Here is a 21,506-nt window from a genome sequence, read left to right as displayed (position 1 = left end):
GTCTGGTCTTATATTTAGGTCATTAATCCATTTTGGGCTTCTTTTTATGTATCGTGTTAAAGAATGATATAATTTCATTTTTTTTTTTACGAGTAGTTGTCCAGTTTTCCCAGCACCATCTGTTGAAGAGACTGTTTCCAACATTGTGTAGTCTTGCCTCCTTTGTCATAGATTGACCAAGGACAATCATTTTAATGACCCCGGTCAGCGGTCATTACTCGGTTGCTTGAACATCTCCTGGGATTGATTTTCTAATCCCTCAGTGGGCAGCACATTTATTTCTTCACTTGGTGATTAATGTAAAGGGTGAGGCTACAGGGGGAATGCAGAAATTATCCACCATTTTAGCTTGATGATTATCCTATGAGTATGCAAATAGGCATCTGGTGAGCTCAGATTTCTTTTTAGTCATAAATGTGACCCTCTTAAAGTGTCCTTATCATGGGTTATGAAAGTTGGTCACCTAAAAGCAGGGAGCTTCAGGTATTAAATGCCTGCTTTGTGTCCTCAGCTTGTTTTATCTCATTTAATCTTCACAAAAGTCCAGGAAGGTAAAGATGATCACAGCTTTGGCTTTACAAATAGCATGAAGTTTAGTGGGGTTAAGTAATTTGCCAAGGAACATATGGCTGCCTTTCTACATGTAGTATATTTAACTACAGAGAAATGGAACTGGTTGAAGGACAACAGAAAAATAAATTTGCCTAGCGTGGGGGAAAGCAATGCAATGTCTGTTTATTGGAGAAGGGAAAGAGGAAGCCAATGGGTATGAAATAGAAAGGGATTTTGAATTGAGAATAGAAAAGAATATTACTCATTCAGAAGACTGGCTATAATTCTTGGTGGGAAAGAGATCTCTGAGTTGTTTTTACGTTGTATCCTCTTTATTTGCAGTTAAATGTTACCTACTTTTATTAATATTTGTCTTCATTTTTTACCCATATTACAAAATACCAATCACAAAACATTTTTATAAAATGAGGCAAACATTTTAACAACCACCATGCAAATGGCTGTTTACATTTTAAACTCAAGAAAAGGTAGTCCTATTGTATTATTTGTTATGTGCATTGTACTACACTATAAAACTTATAACAAAATGAATTTATGACAAAGTGACTATAGCACTGAAGCTTGAAAATAAAGAAATGAACCATTTTAATGACTGTTGGCTTTCTAAGGTGACTATTTTGACAAAGTCACATGCTTTAGACTGCAAATTGATAAAACCTGGCAGAAACCTCTTTTGGTTGCACCCTCAACACAACTTGAGCCCAGCATTTCTTAAAAGCCATGTTTCATGGCTTATCCAGACAGTGTACTCACTTGATCAGAAGTCACATTGGTCACTGTTGGCCCTGAGTACTTGAGTTGTTTCTATACATCTACTCTGAAAAGACAAGCATTTGTTGCCATCCAAGATAACTGGGTCATGGGACTCCAAAAATCTTGTAAAAAGGAGTTCAGGATAAAAATAATATCAGAGATACAATGTTATCTATTCCGAAAAGTTTTTGAACATTAGGCTTAAAGCCATTTAATACCTTGAGATTTTGGTAGATATAACTATATCTTTAGGTCAGCACGGTCGTTGCCTGCGTGTGCTGTGAAGGTAAGGTAGGGATTCTGTTAATTTCACTGTATACTTCATGGTTTGACAGTAAAGTGCTTATTATTCATGCATTTGCTACCCCTCAATAAACATTTTATTCCTGGTATTATTCCTCAGGACAGGATTGATTTGGCCATCTCAGTCCAAAGGGGCAATTGGATACTTCAGGAACTGTGGGTAAAATCCAGACTGATGGGAAGCAACTGTTCTGAGAGTTCAAAGAATTTCCAGTCTAGATGCATTTTACTTGACTTCTTCTTGGCTCCATGACAGTTTAATTTGGGGTTAAAAGCAAGCTCATTTTACCTCCCCAAAATATTTCCTCAACTTAATTTCCCAGGTTTAAATTTTGAGAAGAATAGTTCAGCCTCCCGGTATGGAGCATCTCAAGTTGAAGATATGGGAAATATAATCTTAGCAATGATTTCAGACCCTTACAGTAAGTACTGGTGTTATAACAGTGGAGACCTAGAATCTGATCCCATCCACTTTCCGTCTCCTAAGCTGCTGAGTCCCGTTCTGCCCCACCCCACCCACACCCACACCCACACCCACACCCACTCACAGCTTTCTTCCCAGCTAAAAGGATGACTTGTATGTTCTCGTTTTAGATCACAGGTTTTCAGATCCTGAGAGAGTAAATTACAAATTTGAAAGTGGCACTTGGTAAGTACTTGCATACTACTCCATTTGAGTCTTTCAATGTGTTTTTATTCATATTGTGGTATTTAACTCCCCTTATATTTAGTGATTTTACTGACCCTTTTGGCTATCCATTTTTTTTACTAGTATGTCATTCATTAAAGGAGATTGTGATTTAAAGTGAGCTTGGATGTTGGAATTAACATTTAATGAAATATTTGTATCCTTAGTCACTATGACCTTAGGGACATCTTGTGTTCCTATCTGTGATTTTGATTTTAGCCTCTCTGAACTGTCCATCCTCGCTGGAAAACTTCCAAGGGGGAAAAATCACAGGGCTTAAAAGAGTTCACAAGGTTTTTACGGAGATAATTTTAAGTATGTTCTATCAGGTCCTACTTTGAAGCATAGGAAATAACTGGGGAGAAATATGAGATGGTGGTATCTCTGTTTATGATCACAGGTAGACCTGTTTGTACATCACTGCAGTGGCTTGCATGAGATTACTTGGTGCCTGAAGTGAACAGAAACTTCTGACATCTTTGCCCATTAGAGAGACACTGAGGCCTATTTAGTTGTGGGAAAAGTGACTCATTAAGAAAATGTCCTCAGAGTACTGAAAATAAAAATATGGGAGGAATAGAACATCAAAAGATGTCAAAATATAGAATAGGTGATTTACAAATGACTCATTAAGGTGTGGGAACTCCCAAGCATTTCCATAAACACTCTGTGATGCCTCCCTGTTTGATAGGGGAGATATTTTAATGGCAGACTTCTGACCACGTGCACGCATTACTGATGTGGGTTAATTACCAACTTTATGGGCATCTTAAGTTTTTGCGGTCAAGCTGGATCTAAACCCCACTGGTGTACTGGCCAGATCAGAGAATGAGTTTAAACCTACCCTTCTCAGCTCTAGGAACTTACAGGCCATCAGGCTGGGAGGATTTTTCTTCCTATGAATTGATCTTGGGTTCTTGTGAAAGCAAGGAAGCAGCAGCTTAGCTGATAGGTGGTTTGCTGGGTGAGCAAGCTGTGCTGAACTTGCATAGGCAGTTGCCTTTGTATAGTTAGTTACCCACCTAAAGAATACTTTGAACTATATACCCACAGAATTTTTGAAGTTACGAAGTACACTGGGCAGTATGACAAGTCTGTCTGAAATCCAAATGAAGAATAGCTCAAGTGCAAATAGGCCAGTTGTCTTAGGAGGGGGTAACAGGTCAGACTGCGTAGCATTAATCACATAAGCTGAAGTTTCGCTTGATCCACAGCAGCAAGATGGAACTTATCGATGACAACACGGTGGTCAGGGCACGAGGTTTACCATGGCAGTCTTCGGATCAAGATATTGCAAGATTCTTCAAAGGACTCAACATTGCCAAGTTGGTTTTCCTTAATCTCTATTTGACTTAACAGTCCCAAAGGGGATACATAGATGTTGTGTCATTTTTTCCCTCCTTACTGTTATTTGTCTCCCCCATTGTTTTCTGTTCGGTTATTTTTCAAAGGGGCGGTGCCGCACTTTGTCTGAATGCCCAGGGGCGGAGGAACGGAGAAGCCCTGGTTAGGTTTGTGAGCGAGGAGCACAGAGACCTAGCTCTGCAGAGACACAAGCATCACATGGGGAGCCGGTACATCGAGGTAGGTGCTCGCCCTGCCTGGCGACGTCCTGACAAGCCTGGCGTCCTGCACGAGGGTGCACATCAGAAGGTTCAGAAACTGCATTTCATTTCCCTTTGTCTTTCCTTAGGTTTACAAAGCAACCGGTGAAGATTTTCTTAAAATTGCTGGGGGTGAGTACCTTCCATACAATGTGGCTATATTGAGAAGGATCTAAAATTTTACTTCTATACCAAAAGCAGATAAATACCCTCATGAATGTTTTTTTACTCCCAATGAAACATAGGAATTGACTTTTATTCTTTTGACAGGTGGAAGAAATATCCAGTGGTATCAGGTCGTGTACTGTGTAACACTTGTCCTAAGGCTTAAGTCAACCAACTGTAGTTAAATAGCAATTAAAGATACTTGTATACAAAGGCCAAAGGGTACATGTAAAGTCATGTATAAAGGGAAAGAGTAGTTGATGAAAGAAATTAAATAGTCTGAAAACTTTCAAACAGCCAAAACGGACATACCTAAATACCTGGAATCGTTGCATATCTGCTTCTAATTTTTCTCTCAACTTCATAACTCATTAGTGGCCAGGAACATGGTAGCTTTCTGGCTTCTAGTATTTTAGAATGTGTGATGTTTGAAGTAGTATGGTCAAAAAGAAGTAGGAATAGGAAGTCTTTATCTAATTCTAGAGTGATTTGTAACTTTAAAAATAACAGATGCATAAAAAATGTCAACTGTGGTTTGTCCAACAGATGTTTTTCTTTCCTCATATTGCTTTAATTTCCTTTCTCCTTTTAGTATATTGTGAATATCTTCTTAAATATCTCAGTTTTCCTCAGTGCTCATTGCTGGGCTTCTCAGGTGGCGCTAGTGGTAAAGAATCCACCTGCCAATAAGGAGAGGCACGAGATGAGGGTTTGATCTCTGGGTCAGGAAGATCCCCTGGAGAAGGAAATGGCAACCAACTCCAGTACTCTTGCCCAGAAAATCTCATGGACAGAGAAGCCTGGTAGGCTGCAGTCCATGGGGTCGCTACGAGTTGGACACAACCGAGCGACTTCACTTTCACTTTAGCACACACATGCAATTTACCATAATTTTTTATAAAAACAATCATGTTGGAAACAAGCTCCAATTGCCCAACTTTTCACTCTATATGTTGCAGTGAATACTTTTGTATCTCTGTATGTGCCACTCATTAGGATAAATTCCTAAAAACGAGATAACTAGATCAAAGAATATGGACATCTTAAGGCGTTTTTGACACATATTGCCAAAATATGCCAAGGCGGCTTTCACTTAAATACAGAGAACTTTTATACCCCTTCATTATCATTTTATTATTTATCTCTTATAAAAATCTTTACAACTGTAAAACTTGTAGTAACAACATTCTGTTAATACAATCTGCTGGTATATTTCTTGCACTTATTTCTTGAAATGAACCAAGGCTTCCAAATTCAAAACTTCAAGTTTAATAGGGTTTCCGATGTTTGATATTCACTGGGGATAAAGTATATTTTGAAGTGCTACGGTCTTGAGGTTCCATGGTAGATAACATTGTACATCACAGGTGGCAAAGTTGACCAAGTGTTTGAGTATTTGCTGCAAGGCAGCACTGGACAAAATGCTTCATGTTCAGCAGAGTATTGATAAATGCTGAAACTAGCTGCCAAATATGTTCATTATCCTCTCTACTTGAGTATGTTTGGACCTTTCCTAATAAAAAATAATTAGGAAAATAATAACAAAAATCACTAAGTGCTTTGTGTGTAATCACTTATTCTCATAATTTATGAGGTAGGTAATTTTACTCCCATTTTACAGATGAGCAAACTGAGGTACAGAGATTAAACTTGACTGAGATCACAGCCTGGAAAATGATAAAGAGCCACAGTTGCACCCAGGCATTCTAGCTTCAGGATCTGTGCCCTTAACCATTATGACTAGTTGCTTTTCCTCCAAGAATGTGATTGTTAGTCCATGATTTAACTGTATGGCTGCTTTCCTAAATTAAGAGAGGTATTTTATGAAAATGGTAGGGTGGAAGTTGCAAATTAGTTGGAAGAGAGTTCTGATTCCTGGGATATTACCATGAATTCATTTGGTAGTGCAGGTCTTAATTATAAATTCAGGACATTGCCAAAGATCTCACCCTTTTAATTTTGGTGGAGTTGATGTCTTAACCGTTTCTCCCTGTGCCTCCTGCTGTTGGTGTTCCCAGGTACATCCAATGAGGTGGCCCAGTTTCTCTCCAAGGAAAACCAAGTCATTGTCCGCATGCGGGGTCTCCCCTTCACGGCCACGGCTGATGAAGTGGTGGCCTTCTTTGGACAGCATTGCCCCATCACTGGGGGGAAGGAAGGCATCCTCTTTGTTACCTACCCAGATGGTAGGCCCACGGGGGATGCTTTTGTCCTCTTTGCTTGCGAGGAATACGCCCAGAATGCACTGAGGAAGCATAAAGACCTGTTGGGTAAAAGATACATCGAACTCTTCAGGAGCACAGCAGCTGAAGTTCAGCAGGTTGGTGGCTTTGCGTTATTTCTATCCTCTTTTTGTTTAACTAATTTATTTTTTAATTAAAATATAGTTCGTTTGCAATGTTTTAGGTATATAGCAAAGCAATTCAGTTATATATATATATGTATATTCTTTTTCAGATTTTTTCCATTATAAGGTATTACAACATATTGAATATAGTTCCTATTCATTATTTCTGATCCTACAGTGTGCTAAAATAAAACTTGGAAATAAAATTTGGACATTACAGAAAGTATAAGCACGTGAAAAAAATCTTAATCTGTAACTAAATGAGAGCCACTATTATCTTAATGTACACACAGAAAAAAAGTCAATCTTTAATTCTATGTCTAACAGCAGCATATAATTCATTTAGAAAGTCTACTGTGCCGGGGTTTTTTTTTTTTTCTTTTTTTGCTATCAGTAGAAATTTCTTGTTTAACGTGCTAATAAAACGGTCAGTTTCTGATTGATTTCTTTAGAACTGGATACAGGGATATAGGGTTTTAATGTCTTGCCAAATATATTTCCCCAAAGGCTTGATCAGTTTCATACTGCTGGGAGAGTGCAAAGTGACCTTTTGTCCTGCTGCTGTTCATCCCTTTCAGAATTGAGCACTCTTTTTGAGACGCGGATGTCAATTCCTGAAAACATGCCAAGATCCAAGCATAAAACCATCTCTAGGGTCTCAAGCCTTTCAGCTGTTCTTCTTGACTTACAAGCTGATCATTTCACTTCAGGGATTAGTTAGCTTCCACCTGCGATTATTATAGACTGTTTCACATGGCTCTTCAACTTACTCTACTTGATTCGATAGTAGGATATAGTTATTTCAGTGATTTTCTTTGGTCTTTTTTGCAAGCAGTTCAGACACTGACTCTATCGTTATTTCAGTGAGTTCCTAGAATGATTTTGTTTAGCTTCTGCAAAGCCCATTGTAATGATTTAAAATAATTCTCCAAAGTTAAATAGAACCATCACCTGCTATAATATCAGATTGATTTTTATGCCTCAAATAAATGTAAATGAAATGCTACATTTATTCTGTGTTCTATTGTACTGGTGCTCTTGAATCTTAAACTATGAGCATACTTGTAGTATAAACAATTCTGTACTTGTTGAAAGCGAGTATCATAAATTCTGAATCTCTAAAATATGCTGAGCATGCTTAAGGCTTAAAACATCCTTCCCAAACTAGAGGTGGGGGGTGAAATCTTTATTTTAGATCTTTAATTCAAAAGACCTGTTTCATGGAAATCATTCCCTAGAATGTATTACCCCAGAGCCTTGGCTGCTGTGTATTTATTGGCTTTGTGTATTTATTGGCTTGGATGTAGAGTACGCTGTCTCTATGACTCTGCCGTAGGTGGTTTGAGTGTAAGGGGGAGTTTTCCCTTTCCTGCCTCCCACCTCTAATAATTTATTTAATAAGCACTGAAGTAGTCTTAGACTTTCCGCTGTCTTTGTTACTAATAATCACTTAACTCAGGAACTTTTTACTCACCTTCTATTTGGCAGGTACTGTAGGTGCTAGATCATTTCCTGTCCCAAGTTTGTTTATAACTGCATTTGTTTTCTATTCATGTTCTTTCCCCTGATCTTTGTACTGTGTCTGGATTGTTTGTGTATTTTCTCAAAGTCTTGCTTTCTCTTTGGCTGTGTTGTGTTTACTTTTTATCGTTGTCACCTCTTATTCACCTAGCAATTGGACAGGCTGTGAGTGAGGAAGTTAGGGCAGTTTGGGGGGAATTTATGGATTGTCTTATATTTTTAGTTACGAGCTGTTAACTAGTTGGCCTTCCCTCATAGCTCAGTCGGTAAAGAATCTGCCTGCAATGCAGGGGACCTGGGTTGGATTCCCGGGTTGGGAAGATCCCCTGGAGAGGGAAATGGCAACCCACTCCAGTATTCTTGCCTGGAGAATCTCATGGGCAGAGGAGCCTGGTAGGCTACAGTCCTTGGGGTCCCAAGAGTCGGGAACGACTTAGTGAATAGACCACCACCACATGAGCTGATAAAGGTTACAGTGGTAAATGGTTCAGAAATCCTGGGGATTCCACACATGGCATTTGCACAAGGACCTCCTCGTATTATCAACTAATAGCCGTACTCTAAACTACAACAGAAGTAGACAACAACCGTGTAACATGAGTTTTGCCTGGGAGCAATTCTTTCTCCATTCCAAAATGTACCTGACCTCTATCCATTCTCAAGAGAGCTGAATTCCGTAAATTTAAAAGATAGGATCCTGTTTTTTGCCACTGTCTCAAATTCACATGGAAATTGATTTTTATTTTCACTAATGGATTTTTCTTTTCAGGTTTATGTTATCCAGGAATTCTGCTTTATATATCATTATAAATGTGACATATTTTAATATAATTGAGAGTCACTATTTGACCTGTGGTTCCTTTACTGTGTCATTTTCTTTATATTTCTTGAGTTTGGAGGTGGAATGTGAAGATAATATTGAGAGAAGCACTATTTAATGAAATAAAATCTAATAGGTTGTCCATAAGTCCACATTTTTAACAATATGTCCTGAAAAGCAGCAGACTTGAGTACTTTCTCAAAGCAGATAGTGATGCATTTGTCCAGGTCAATAAGTCCTTAATCTAAGTTCATTGTGTTGTGTGTGGCGTATACCTCACAATGCCTCTAATAAAAGTGGGTTCATGCTCTCACAGCTGAAAAGCATGAAAGACTTTCTGCATGAGTGCTTCTCAAACTTTATTATGCTGGTTGATCACCCAGGGATCTTGTTAAACTGAAGACTCATCTGGACTGGGTCGGGGTGGAGCTGAGAGGATGCAGGTCTAGCCGTTCCCCAGGGACGCCAGCCCTGGCCTGCAGGCAGCATTGCAGTAGCGAAGCTCTAAATCACTTCTGTTTTGCTTTGAGCACAGGTGCTGAATCGATTCTCCTCGGCTCCTCTCATTCCACTTCCAACCCCTCCCATTATTCCAGTACTACCTCAGCAGTTTGTGCCCCCTACAAACGTTAGAGACTGTATACGCCTTCGAGGTCTTCCCTATGCGGCCACAATTGAGGATATCCTTGACTTCCTGGGGGAGTTTTCCACCGATATCCGAACTCATGGGGTCCACATGGTACTGAATCACCAGGTAAGAAAACCACTTACTGGGAAACTGATCTGCTGCTGCTTTTTAAAGACACTCCTCAGTAAACAAGTAACAAGTGTTCATCCGTTTGTATAGTAAGCTTTGCAGGAACAATTTAACTATAAATGCAAGAGATCTTCTAAGATGAGCTCCAGAAAGAATGCTGGAGTTGGTGCAGTAAGTCAGATTCAGCTCTGATTCCATTATCACATACATCCACCAAGTCATCAATAGCATCAGGTCGGAGAAAAAGACGTTATCAGCATTTTACTACTGCAACTGCTGAATTCTGCTGGAGTGAGAAAGCCATCATAGACAACATTTAAAAGCAATGAGCATGTCTGTGCTCCCAAGTATTTTGTGTCCATAGATGATTTAGAAATGGCTTATTTCATGTAGCTATCAAATCACATTTTAGTAGATTCCATTATCACATACATCCACCAAGTCATCAATAGCATCAGGTCGGAGAAAAAGACGTTATCAGCATTTTACTACTGCAACTGCTGAATTCTGCTGGAGTGAGAAAGCCATCATAGACAACATTTAAAAGCAATGAGCATGTCTGTGCTCCCAAGTATTTTGTGTCCATAGATGATTTAGAAATGGCTTATTTCATGTAGCTATCAAATCACATTTTAGTAGAGTGCAAACTCAGATAGAACTTGTATCTATACCACTTGGAACAGTATGTGATCATAAAAGACATTCAAATGTATTAGTGTATTTGTGTGCGTGCCAAGTCATTTCAGTCGTGTCCGACTCTTTGTAACCCACCGGACGTCAGCCCTCCAGGTTCCTCTGTCCATGGGATTCTCCAGTCAGGAATACTGGATCGAGTTGCCATGCTCTTCTCCAGGGGATCTTCCCGAACCAGAGGTCAAACCCGTGTCTCTTACGTCTCCTGCTTTGGCAGGCTGGTCTTTACCATTAGCGCCCTAGTTGTTGAGAATCCTCTGTGAAAATCTAACCAGATTCTTATAGTTTGCAATATATATTCTAAGCATATTGAAAATAGGTCTCAACTTGGTATCTCTTGCTCTTTTAAATAAAGTTAATTTATATTAGTTGCTGGGCAATTTGCCGGTATGTTGTGTTATCATAAGCAGGACAGAACTCTAAATACCCATATAGCATGTAATTCTAATTAAAATTTTGGAACTGTTTATTAAAAAGCCAAGTTGTATTAATTTTTGAAAAGAGGTTTTCTGTGCATTATAGTCTGAATATAGGTTTGTATTAGAAATACCCACTTTTCCTAAACTGCGAGTTTCCCACTTTCTGTTTTCTTGTGAAGATGGGTCACATTCATAACCATAATCCTGTCTCACTGGAAACTACACGCCACTGGGTATAGCGAACCAGAAGATACTGAGTCCCTGGTTGATGCTCCACACTCACACGTGCTCACTCTCACAACACTTTTGAGCTGTGTGACTTTTTATCCAGCTAGGACTCCTCTCGGCATGCTTCACTGATGGGAGTCCTTTTGAATCAAATTCCCCACAAGCCAGCATCACCAGGGAATTGTTTGGGTTCTGAGTCACCATTTCTAGTAATCTAGGGGCTATTATTACTCTTTGATTAACAACCGTGGACAGATTTGCCTCTCATTGACCCTTGTGACCTACTGTGATTGCACCTGGGAGAAGTGCTTCTTTGATGATGGATAAGCTCTTAGCTGCCTCGAAGATGTTAGTTTTCCATCTTGGACTGGGTTTCCCTGGTGTCCTTAATTTCCCTGGTATGGTAACTCTGATGGTAACTTGCATGGTAATCATTTGCCATAACTAGTCCCTTAGAGACTTTCAAGAAACCCATAAAATAAAAAAAGGAGTCTTATAAGCCAGCTGTATCTTTTTTTTTCCTCTCCCATAAAATATCTATGCTAAATAAGACTAAGGCATTCTGGTCCTGGGTAGCAGAGATCCACCAGCTTTGTTTTAAGTAGGATTTTTAGCAAGCTGTTAGTAACAGAGGAGATGTCTATAGGCACCTGTTGGCCAAGGTTTAAAATGGAGATGCCAAGGGAGAGATGAGAAGGGCTCCCACGCAGCTGGTGCCCCAGCTCTCGCCGCCTTCACCGTGCTCTGCAATCCCAGCTCCTCTCCTCCTTCCCCGCCTGCAGGCCACACCCCAGTCTAGGTAGGCTTCAGGGAGGAGGAAGAGGGATGTTACACCTCAGTGAGGGGCAGACTTGGGAGCCCATCGAGAACACTGGTTGGTTCATTTTCATGTAGGAGGATGGGTAAAGCTCTAATACTGGTTCTGTGACTAGCTTTTCTCAGTTGAGTGAGATTTAATCAGATTTTTCAGAAAGGGGGAAAAAACCCAGTGTACAATCCTGTATTTTGAAACCACAGTCACAAGGAGACCCTTTCAAAAACCCATAAATCCATTTCTAGTTTATTAAAAGCCCAAAAAGGATCGCTTTCAGCTATGAGCTCTCAAAACTTATTTCTTCAAGGTTTTGTGGGCAATTCTGTTGATTAGGTGATGAAACATAAGCCAGGTTTCAGTAGATCTTACTGTCACCCAGATTTTGTGGCTAAAATGTCTGTACCATGGGTGATTGTCACTGTGCATGTTTTGTAAGCAACCACTTCCTTGTTGAAGGAGACAGTCTCCTTTTGTTTTTATTCTTCCTTACGCGCTCAGGGCCGCCCGTCAGGAGATGCCTTTATCCAGATGAAGTCTGCGGACAGAGCATTTATGGCTGCACAGAAGTGTCATAAAAAAACCATGAAGGACAGATATGTTGAAGTCTTTCAGTGTTCAGCTGAGGAGATGAACTTTGTGTTAATGGGGGGCACTTTAAATCGAAATGGCTTATCCCCACCGCCATGTAAGTTACCATGTAAGTTTTTCTTGGGTCTTGGCGCTCTTCTACGCTATATGCTGGTAGGTGCTTCAGCTGCTTTCATAACTTTCTGTGCCCCTGGTTCTTTCTAAGGCAGGTGAGGTGGTTACATAAGGCTTTCCCATCTGAAATTGGTAGTATCTGATAATCATTTAAGACCTTGGTTGTGGACACCCATAATTAGAGATGCTACAAATACCTCCTTTCAAATTATATTCTTGCTTTTCCAGTGATAAGCACTTGATTTCTGAAGCTTAGTGTGCTCAAGATAAGCACTGACTCTGGGAGGCAACCTGGCTATGTAGATATTTTAATACGCATTTAAAGGTAAAATAAGTATGACAGATCCTTTTTGTTTTTTTCCTGCAACATATTGTGGGTTTCTTTCTTTTTTAAAGCAAAGGGTGATTCGATGCCCATTTTGCATTTTTAATTTTTTGAGCATTAAGTATTTGGGGGGAAGGATAACCTGAAGAGCATCTCTCTCGCTCTCTAGGATATCTAGAATGAGCAAGTTAGTTAAAAACTAAAATGCGTAAATAAATTAGCCAAAGTTACCATTGGATCACAGGATCAGTGCTTAAATCAAGCCGTGCTGTTGCTCATTGGCACCTGGGTGCAAGCCATCTGGAATCCTGTTTGAGAGGAATAAGCCCTTTAGCATGGAGACCAAGTTCTGGTTCACGACTAAGAAACATTTGGGGATCTGATGTTCAAAACTTCAATTTCGTGACAAAGTTTTCAGTTTTGAATAAGACATTTTCTTAGTAAGTATGTTGGGTATGTTTAAAGAATGTAGCACTCAAAGTATAGTCCAAAGATCACTAAGAAAGTGAACTGGATGGTGTGCTTGATTCCAATAAAATGTGGAGAATTAAGACATCACTTTCTAGTAAAGAGGAATCCATACCAATAAACCTATTTGATAAAGTATTATTCATAGAACATTTGGTAGGGCTTAATCCTTTATTGCCCTTGGAATTCCTAAATGCTAATATTCCATTTATCTGCTGCTTGCTGTTGGTGAATATCTAAGAGTTGATCACTAATGACTATAATGTTTAAAACATTCTTACTGGGCTCAAGTGGATATCTTAATGCAATCTGTTGTGTGTTTCCTGTCCATAAACCACTGATAATATCAGTAACTTTTACAATTTCCTTTACTGATAATCTATCAAGCATTGTAAGATAAGGGAATTTCTCCATCATGTATAACCCCAGTTCTTTTACTGTGATACCTGTTTATTTTTCTCTTCCTAGTGGAAAAAATGGTCATTACAGGCTTCATAAGACTTGTATTTCTCTTCCCCCTATCACAAACCCTAAAATAATAATTTTTCAAAATTTAAATGCAGTTTTACATAAAAACTTCCATATTTTTATTACCTTCTAAAAATGTTAATTAAAATTCAGCTGTTTGTCATTTTAATGGAAGAGTTTGCTCATTTAAAAAAATCAGAACCAATTTGTGCATTTTCTATTATGCTTGTTCTGGTGGTTTAGTTGCTTAGTCGTGTCTGATTCTTGTGACCCCTTGGACTGTAGCCTGCCAGGCTCCTCTGTCCATGGAAATTCTCCAGGCAAGAATACTGGGGTGGGTTGCCATTTCCCTCTTCAGGGATGCTTGTTCTACTGCACTTATTTTTTTCTGCCAACTTACTTCAGGTGACCCTGTCTTTATGACTTAGGTGCCTCAGTTCTGTTTGCCCTTTCTCTGGACTTTTTCAGGCCAGAGATCATAATTTTAAAACTATCTACACATCAGGTATCTAACATGTAACAGTTTTTGATGGATACGAAGGAGGTTTTCCTGTGAAATGTTACCCACTGGGCCTCCTGGGTTTGAAAACTGAAGTCTGGGAGCCCACATTCAGGCCACCTCTCCTCATCTCTCCTATCGGGCACAGATGTCCTGGAGAGCTGTGTTCATCCCACACCTTAGAGCTAGCGACCAGCACGTGGTCTGACTTAAGTGAGTTGCTGTCCTCAAAGACTTTGCATCACCAGAAGACAGAAAATCCAGTCCTTTCTAATTTAATCTGAATCCACTTTTCATCAGCTGACTCTCAGGAAGACATGCACATATTATTTCTTCAGGGTTCTTTTTCAAGGAATCTGACTTTTTTTCTTTTTTTGCACTGGTCTGAAGATGTCGATTAGTTTTGAAAACCCATCTTCTGGGTTGCCTTGAAGTGTGCACAATACAGAGATAATCTACTTCTTTTAGGTTAGTTCACTCTGTCAAAGTCTCTGCTTTGGCATAGTACATGGTCCTGGTGAATAATATTTTACCATAACTGTCCTCATGCTGTGCTGTAGAGTCGATAACAAGATGGACTGGCAGTATAGCTCTCAAAGGGGGGAAAAAGAAAGCTTTTAGTTTGAAGTTACACGAAATGTCAGTCTGTCACATGTTTCTTTCCTCAAAGAGTTAGTTTGTGGTATCTTACACTTAGGAGCAGGGAAGATAAAAACCATGTGTCATGAAATTTTGAGAAGACTTGAAAGTCCACTTGGTACTGGATTTTTTTTTCAAAGTTCAAACGAAGAACCATTCTTTAGGTAGATGAAGTGTGTGAGATTTGAGATTGCTTGTAGGTATTATCTATGTAATCAAAAGGCAGTTGCTTGGGACGGTATAGGGAACTGGTCTCTCTTTCGAATGTGTGTGTGGAAGGGCGAGCTCGTGGCTTCAGCGCTTGCCCGTGTCACTGTTACTAATGTATCTCAAGGTCTCTCTCTCTGTTTGTTTAGGCCTGTCCCCTCCCTCCTACACATTTCCAGCGCCTGCAGCAGTTATTCCCACTGAAGCTGCCATTTACCAGCCCTCGGTGCTCCTGAACCCACGAGCGCTGCAGCCCTCCACGGCGTACTACCCCGCGGGCACCCAGCTCTTCATGAACTACACGGCCTACTACCCCAGGTGAGGCTCTGGGGGAGAGGAGGTGACGGGCAGGAGCTAAGGCCTCCCGTGATGGCCGCTGCCTGGGTCCGCAGCAGAGCGTCGCCCGCCACGTGGCAGGTTAGCATGCAGGCTGCAGTTTCTGGTCATATATATCTCTGTCCAAGAAGGTTGTTTCAAGACAACCAGAATGTTTATTTTTTTTATTCATCTCTTATTGACAGCATAGTCTTTTAGATTACTTGTGTATACAACTTTCCTTTTTTCCTTCTGTTTTAGGGCTGCTCGTGAGTTAGCCCAGTAATCATTATAAAAGAGGGACAGTATCATGTGAATGAATTACAAAATGAGAAAATCTGTGGTGAGGGCAATTAATTTTTAAGAATTTTCATGTCAGCCCAAAAGAGAGAAAGACTGTTTTAAATTTTACAGGGCTTGTATTCTTTCCCCTCTAAGTCTTTACTAACAAGTCCAGAATGAGATTTTTCAGTACGTTCTTCCGTATTTTAAATCTGATTACTTTTAGTTGTTCTCAACTAAAAGTTGTATTCTGTATCTCAACTAAAAGTTGTATCCTGTTTCTTGGAGGCAACAGGATATAATGGAGAGAAATTCATCAGTCTCATCTCTTCTGCCTGCAGCAGTTCACTTAACCTTTCTGGTTCTTACACAGTGATGGGATCAGCCATGTTTCTGGAGTCCCTGAATCCCTCCCGGGTCTGATTGCCTGTGATTCTAACTTGGATACATAATGTCCTCTCATTCTCAATTTAAAAAAAAAAAAAAAATTTTTTTTGTAAGTCTTTGTTTAGTTACTAATCAGTTCACTTTATTAAAATAAAAATTTTACTTTGGCACAAGCAATATTGCTCAAAAAATTTTTTAAAGTACACGAGGGCCTTGTTTTTTCCTTCTGAAGCTATTTAATGTGGATGTTTTGAACACATCCACCAATGTCCATGTGAGGTTTTGGCTTACCTGTCTGATCTCTAGAGTTATGTCACACTGGTTTTTTATTTTTGTTGCTTGTTTGGCTGGGGAGTTTTTTTGGCCTTGCTGCGTGGCTTTCGGGATCTTAGTTTCCTGACTAGGGATCAAACCTGAGTCCCCTGCAATAAGGTGTGGAGTCCTAACCACTGGACCACCAGGGAATTCCTTGTCACACTGTATTTCTGTACCCTCTCCATCTACAGTTTCCTCACAGGGAGCAAGAGTGTTGAGATCTTGGTAGCAGTGAAGCTTCTAGCCAATAAATTTGTTTTTATAGGAATTTTAAAAACATTAATTTTGGTTTTTAAGTGGAAAATATTTAAAATGTTCTTTATTCTGTTGGGGAAGAAGAATAGTGAGAAAGCCATGATAATCATCAGCTTTTGAATGTTTGAAAAGTCTCAGAAGCATGAGTAATTGTTCTTGGTTGAGACTGTCAGGCACCCACTCCAGTCCCAATCTGTCACCTTCTCTGGACCCTGTGACAGTCACTTGCTGGTAGCGGCTCTGGTTATAAGAAAGAGCTTGGTCTTCCTTTCTTATGCCATCAGAATGCCAGAAATGGAATGCTCTGTGCCCCTGGGTGTCGGGGGCAGTTTCTTGTGCCTGTAATACACTTGCAGAGTATCCAATTCCATCATTGCCTTACTCTCTGGACACTGTTAAAAGAAGGAATCTCTTAGAAATAGTTTCCCATCACAGTGAGTTGGGAGCTTAAGTCTGGAACTAAAGCCCCAAAGGTAAGAGAAACTGATTTAAGGGCTTAATAGTTCCTGTAATTTTTTTCTACTAGTAGTTTTAAAGTTTGTAATGTCCTCCTTATTAAGTCTAAGAGGATAGAGGTAGTGAGTAAAAGTAGATTCAGATTTTACACAACTCTAAGTCCAAAAGTAACCTCAATTATCAATTTGAGAACATACACATCTGTGTGCTTATAAATAATGTGACATACTAACATACACTTGGTTTGTTTTTTCAACTTGCCAGTATGTCACTGACTTCTTGCCTAAGGAATATCTGTAAATGTATCTCACTCTTGTAACTCCCCATGATAACTAACAAGTTACTTCCCATTCATGTAACTTTCTAAGAATGAAAATATGTCATAATTTTTAAATTCCTTTATTTTTATAGACATCTAATTGTATCTTTCTCTGTTAAACCTCATACTGATCATTAAATACTTCTATGGAACAATTTCACAAAAGTGGGATTTTTAAATCATGCTTGTGTGTTGTATTTAAATTAGTATTTCCAAATAACTCCTAGTATGTTTCATTATTTGAATTTTCATTTCCCTCATTCTAGGGAATTATACACACAAAGTGTTCAGACATTGGAATGTTCTGTTAACCAGACTTAAAGTCTGATATAATCTAAAAAAATATTCCAGAAGCCATAAAATATTTCATAGTTTTGGGAGAACACCATTAATTTTTAACCTCACTTGACTGTAAGGCATTTGAGACTCTGTAATGTAAATGTTGAAAGTATATTTTGGCTTATTTACTGATGTGTAGGAAAATGGGAGATAGCATACTTCAGGCTAAAACAAGATATTGGAAGTCTGGAGTTTGTCTCTTTTCAAATTAGAAATAAGTTTAAATTCCCTCCACTTAAAATACTTTATTGAAGTATAGTTGATTTACAAAATTGTGTTTATTTCTGCTGTACAAGGTGATTAGCTATACACATTTTCTTATTCTTTTCCATTACGGTTTATCATAGGATATTGTCTCTCCATTTTTTATTTTATTTTATTTTTTTGTCCCTCCACTTTTTAAGTGAAAGCTGTCTGTCTGACTTCAGATTAATGTCATATGTTCATTACTTTTTGTGTGTGTGTGTGTGTGTGTTCATTACTTTAAAGATGCTGACATATTTTGCAAACTTAAAAGCAGGCCCCTCAGAAAATGATACTGATTTTTACCTGTTTATAATTTTATTTTTTATTTTTTTTGTTTATAATTTTAAATTTATCTGGGCAAGCTGTTATTCAGTACCTCTGTGTGCAGCACATTTGGAATATTAGGATTAATAAAATATGAACCCCCTCCCCCCCCCAAAAAAAATGAACCCTTTCTGCCATAGGGTAGCTGACAGAATTCATCCCTGTGCAAAGTCAGTGACTTCAAAGGGCTCCTTCCGCTAGAGGGCATTTGTTCTTATTTTATTTCCTCCTACTTGGTATATCTTCCAGTGGGTGTTGCTCTGAGAATATATTGATAGCATCTCTCACCATAAGGATTTGGATTATTTGAGGAACGTGTAAGGAAAAAAGCAATGAATCAGTGAATTGCTTTTTGTTTATTACTAGATGAGTTTTTAGCAGTCTAAATGTATGGCTGTGACAACAGCATCTTGAAGAGCTAGTGAAATTAAAACTAAGTGGTTCTATTTTCTGCTTAAGAACATTGGTTTTCTACTTTCTCCACTTGAAAGAAGGTTTCAGGTACCCGGTATGCCAGAGCTTAGCCTGGGATACAGAAGAAATGTTGATGCCTACCCTGCTTATCACTCAAAACTTCTCTCCCATTATACCTTTTCTCTCCCATTGCATAAAGTCCTGCCTTTTGTTCTGACGTCTCATTTTTCTTAGAAAAGAATGTTCTCTTTTGCATCAGAGCTATAAGCACAGGTAAGAAACATGCTAGGTCTTCAGCTAAATGTCATATAATTTAAAGAAAGATGGATTAGCATAAATGTCTTATGTATATCCATTGCCTCACCTTTTGTAGGACATATAAGTAATAACATCTTCACCTTGAACCAAAGTAGAGGGCAAGGGTATGCTTGACATTTTTAATGAGGAATGCTTTATTTGCATGCCCACGAGAAAGGTTGGGGGTGGGATGGGGGATCCTTTTATTTCTTGGGATAACCATTATGTGAAATCAGCTCTTTTCTACCCAAGCATTAAATACATGAATTTAGTAAAAGTGAAACATTCTGCAGTGCTTGGTTTGTCATGTCATTTTTGTATTCTCTTCTGAAATTCTTTGCACTTGAACCAAAAGAGTACCAACCCTCTGAGAGATGCTTGCATCTGCTGTTTTGAAACACTTGACTTACTTGCTCCAGTCTCCTTTGTTTTATTGAGATAAGTATAGGTTCACACGCCATGTAATAAGCAGTAAGAAGCATTCTATATACACTTTACCTTGTTTAGTCACTAAGTTGTGTCCAACTGTTTGTGACCCCATGGACTGTAGCCCACAGGGCTCCTCTGTCCCTGGGATTTCTCAGGAAAGAACACTGGAATGGGTTGCCGTTTCCTTCTCCAGGGGATCTTCCTGACCCAGGGACTGAGCCATGTCTCCCGCTTGGCGGGTGGATTCTTCTCCACTGAGTCACTGGGGAAGCCAGATTTACTTGCTGAAAGCTTTCTGATAGGACCAAGAAAAAGAAAGAATTGTTTAAAAATTGTTTTAAAATTTTCTTTTTATTTTATAACAAATACTTAGTGTCACAAATGCAAGCTGGAACTCAGCATGCAGTAAAATGACACTAGAATGTTGTAAAATGTGATATTAATGCAATATCAGACAATGTAATAATGAAGAAGCACCAGATAATTTCTGTTGGTGGAAACAACTTTTTTTTTTCTTTCCCAATTTGAATGTCATTTCTAAATGACATAAGCAAGAACTGTTGTGGGCAATAGACTATACTCTAAGTGCCTGAGAATTCAGTGTAGTTTCATGGAAGAAATAGTTGTTTACTAAAGACCTTATATAATGAGTAACTCAGGGAATTTAAAATATACTTAAAATTCTTTTTAACATGGTAGAAAAGTATTAAGTGCAACAGACTTCAAGAAAAAAACTTTACTCAAAACACTTAATTGATTTCAATATATAAGGTTTTTTCCCCCCTATTCTTTTTCTTAAAAATGTTATTTTCAAGCGTAGCTTTTAAAAAAAACCTATTACAGAAATTTCCAAACAAGCAGTTTGGGAATATATCTATTACTCAATATTTTGCCAATCTGGTGTCGTCATACCGAGGACACGTTAAAGCACAAAAACCTAGACGTCATTTCTTTCCTGTGTGGCTATTTATGTGCCCGGTGTATGTTTAAGCGCCTTACTCTGAAGCATCAGTGCTGTTGCTGCACCCCTGCTCAGCTGGGTTCGCCTCTTCTCAGCCCTGCTGTCCATGGGAGTCTCCAGGCAAGAAGCCTGGAGTGGGTTGCATTTCCTACTCCAGGGGATCTTCCTGACCCAGGGCTCGAACCCACATCTCTCGCGTCTCCTGCATTGGCAGGCGGATTCTCTATTACTGTGCCACCTGGGAAGCCCTAAGTGTTGATAACTTTAGTTAAAGCAGATAGCCTTGACTAGAACACATATGCCCATCTTGGTAAACCAAATAGGCCTCTTTTGCCTCCATTGTTACCCTATTTAAGCATTTCCTTTGTATATATTTATTGAACTGAAGTAGGTTTAAAGGAAAAACTGACACATGTCTATGAATTTTATTTAATAATAGAGTAATGCTTTTTATTTTGTTTTTTATTTTGTTTATTTAAGTTAAAAATAAACCATAATTAAACCACAAAACTAGAATGGGATTGCTTCTAGACAGGGTCTGATTTGAGGGGAAAGAATGTGATGGGAGTCATCCTGCTTGCCTTTTAAAAATTTATGCCTTTCAATGTTGTCCTCAATTCCTATTCAAAAATAAGAAAAAGGTGTGTTTAAAAAGTGAAAACCCAAAAGTAGTTTCCAAAATAATAGCTTTTGTAAATGTACCTCTTTGGAAATTGTAACATAGCATGGACCACAGTATGTTTTGCTTGCTTCTTCAGCTATAGCTTTTCATCAAAATACTATTTAAAATGTCATTGTTCTCAAAATATTTAAGATCAGTTATCATTTTGTGCTTTAAATCAAGCAAAAAGATTACTTTTAAAATAATTTGTGGTGTTGGATGTGGTTTTCAAATGTAAAATGAAGCTTTGTGGGGACAATTCTTGTTTTGAGTAAGCAGTCTGTAACTTTACTATGTATTTGGAACATATGATAAATGTAGTAGGGGGTTTAAATTTTTGCAATCTTTAACATAATTGGAGTAAATTTAGCTACCAAACAATTTTGACAGTACCTAAATTTGGTTACTATTTTAGTGAAATAGATTCTCAACAGATTTCTTTATTTCTTCCAAAGATTTTTTGTATTTGTTGGTTACTTAAACTTTCTCCAGGGGGTAGATGCACTTGGAAAG

At 38.7% G+C, this 21,506-nt stretch overlaps 1 protein-coding gene across 5 annotated transcripts in view; it reads left to right on the top strand.

The window, feature by feature from the left end:
* Window positions 1-21,506, top strand: part of ESRP1 (epithelial splicing regulatory protein 1) — a 57,589-nt gene that overhangs the window by 17,335 nt on the left and 18,748 nt on the right. For 3 of the 5 annotated variants that reach the window (XM_043880195.1, XM_043880194.1, XM_043880192.1), the window contains exons 5-13: window positions 1,953-2,051; window positions 2,224-2,278; window positions 3,532-3,642; window positions 3,769-3,901; window positions 4,011-4,053; window positions 6,105-6,406; window positions 9,310-9,528; window positions 12,184-12,382; window positions 15,143-15,311. In XM_043880195.1, the coding sequence (XP_043736130.1) occupies window positions 1,953-2,051; window positions 2,224-2,278; window positions 3,532-3,642; window positions 3,769-3,901; window positions 4,011-4,053; window positions 6,105-6,406; window positions 9,310-9,528; window positions 12,184-12,382; window positions 15,143-15,311 (1,330 nt within the window). The remainder of the gene's footprint in view (window positions 1-1,952; window positions 2,052-2,223; window positions 2,279-3,531; window positions 3,643-3,768; window positions 3,902-4,010; window positions 4,054-6,104; window positions 6,407-9,309; window positions 9,529-12,183; window positions 12,383-15,142; window positions 15,312-21,506) is intronic. The other 2 variants (XM_043880196.1, XM_043880193.1) reach the window with 1 other exon arrangement.

Source organism: Cervus elaphus, chromosome 21 (assembly GCF_910594005.1).
Source record: "Cervus elaphus chromosome 21, mCerEla1.1, whole genome shotgun sequence".
Taxonomy (NCBI): domain Eukaryota; kingdom Metazoa; phylum Chordata; class Mammalia; order Artiodactyla; family Cervidae; genus Cervus; species Cervus elaphus.
This window is presented reverse-complemented; position numbering and strand designations above follow the sequence as displayed.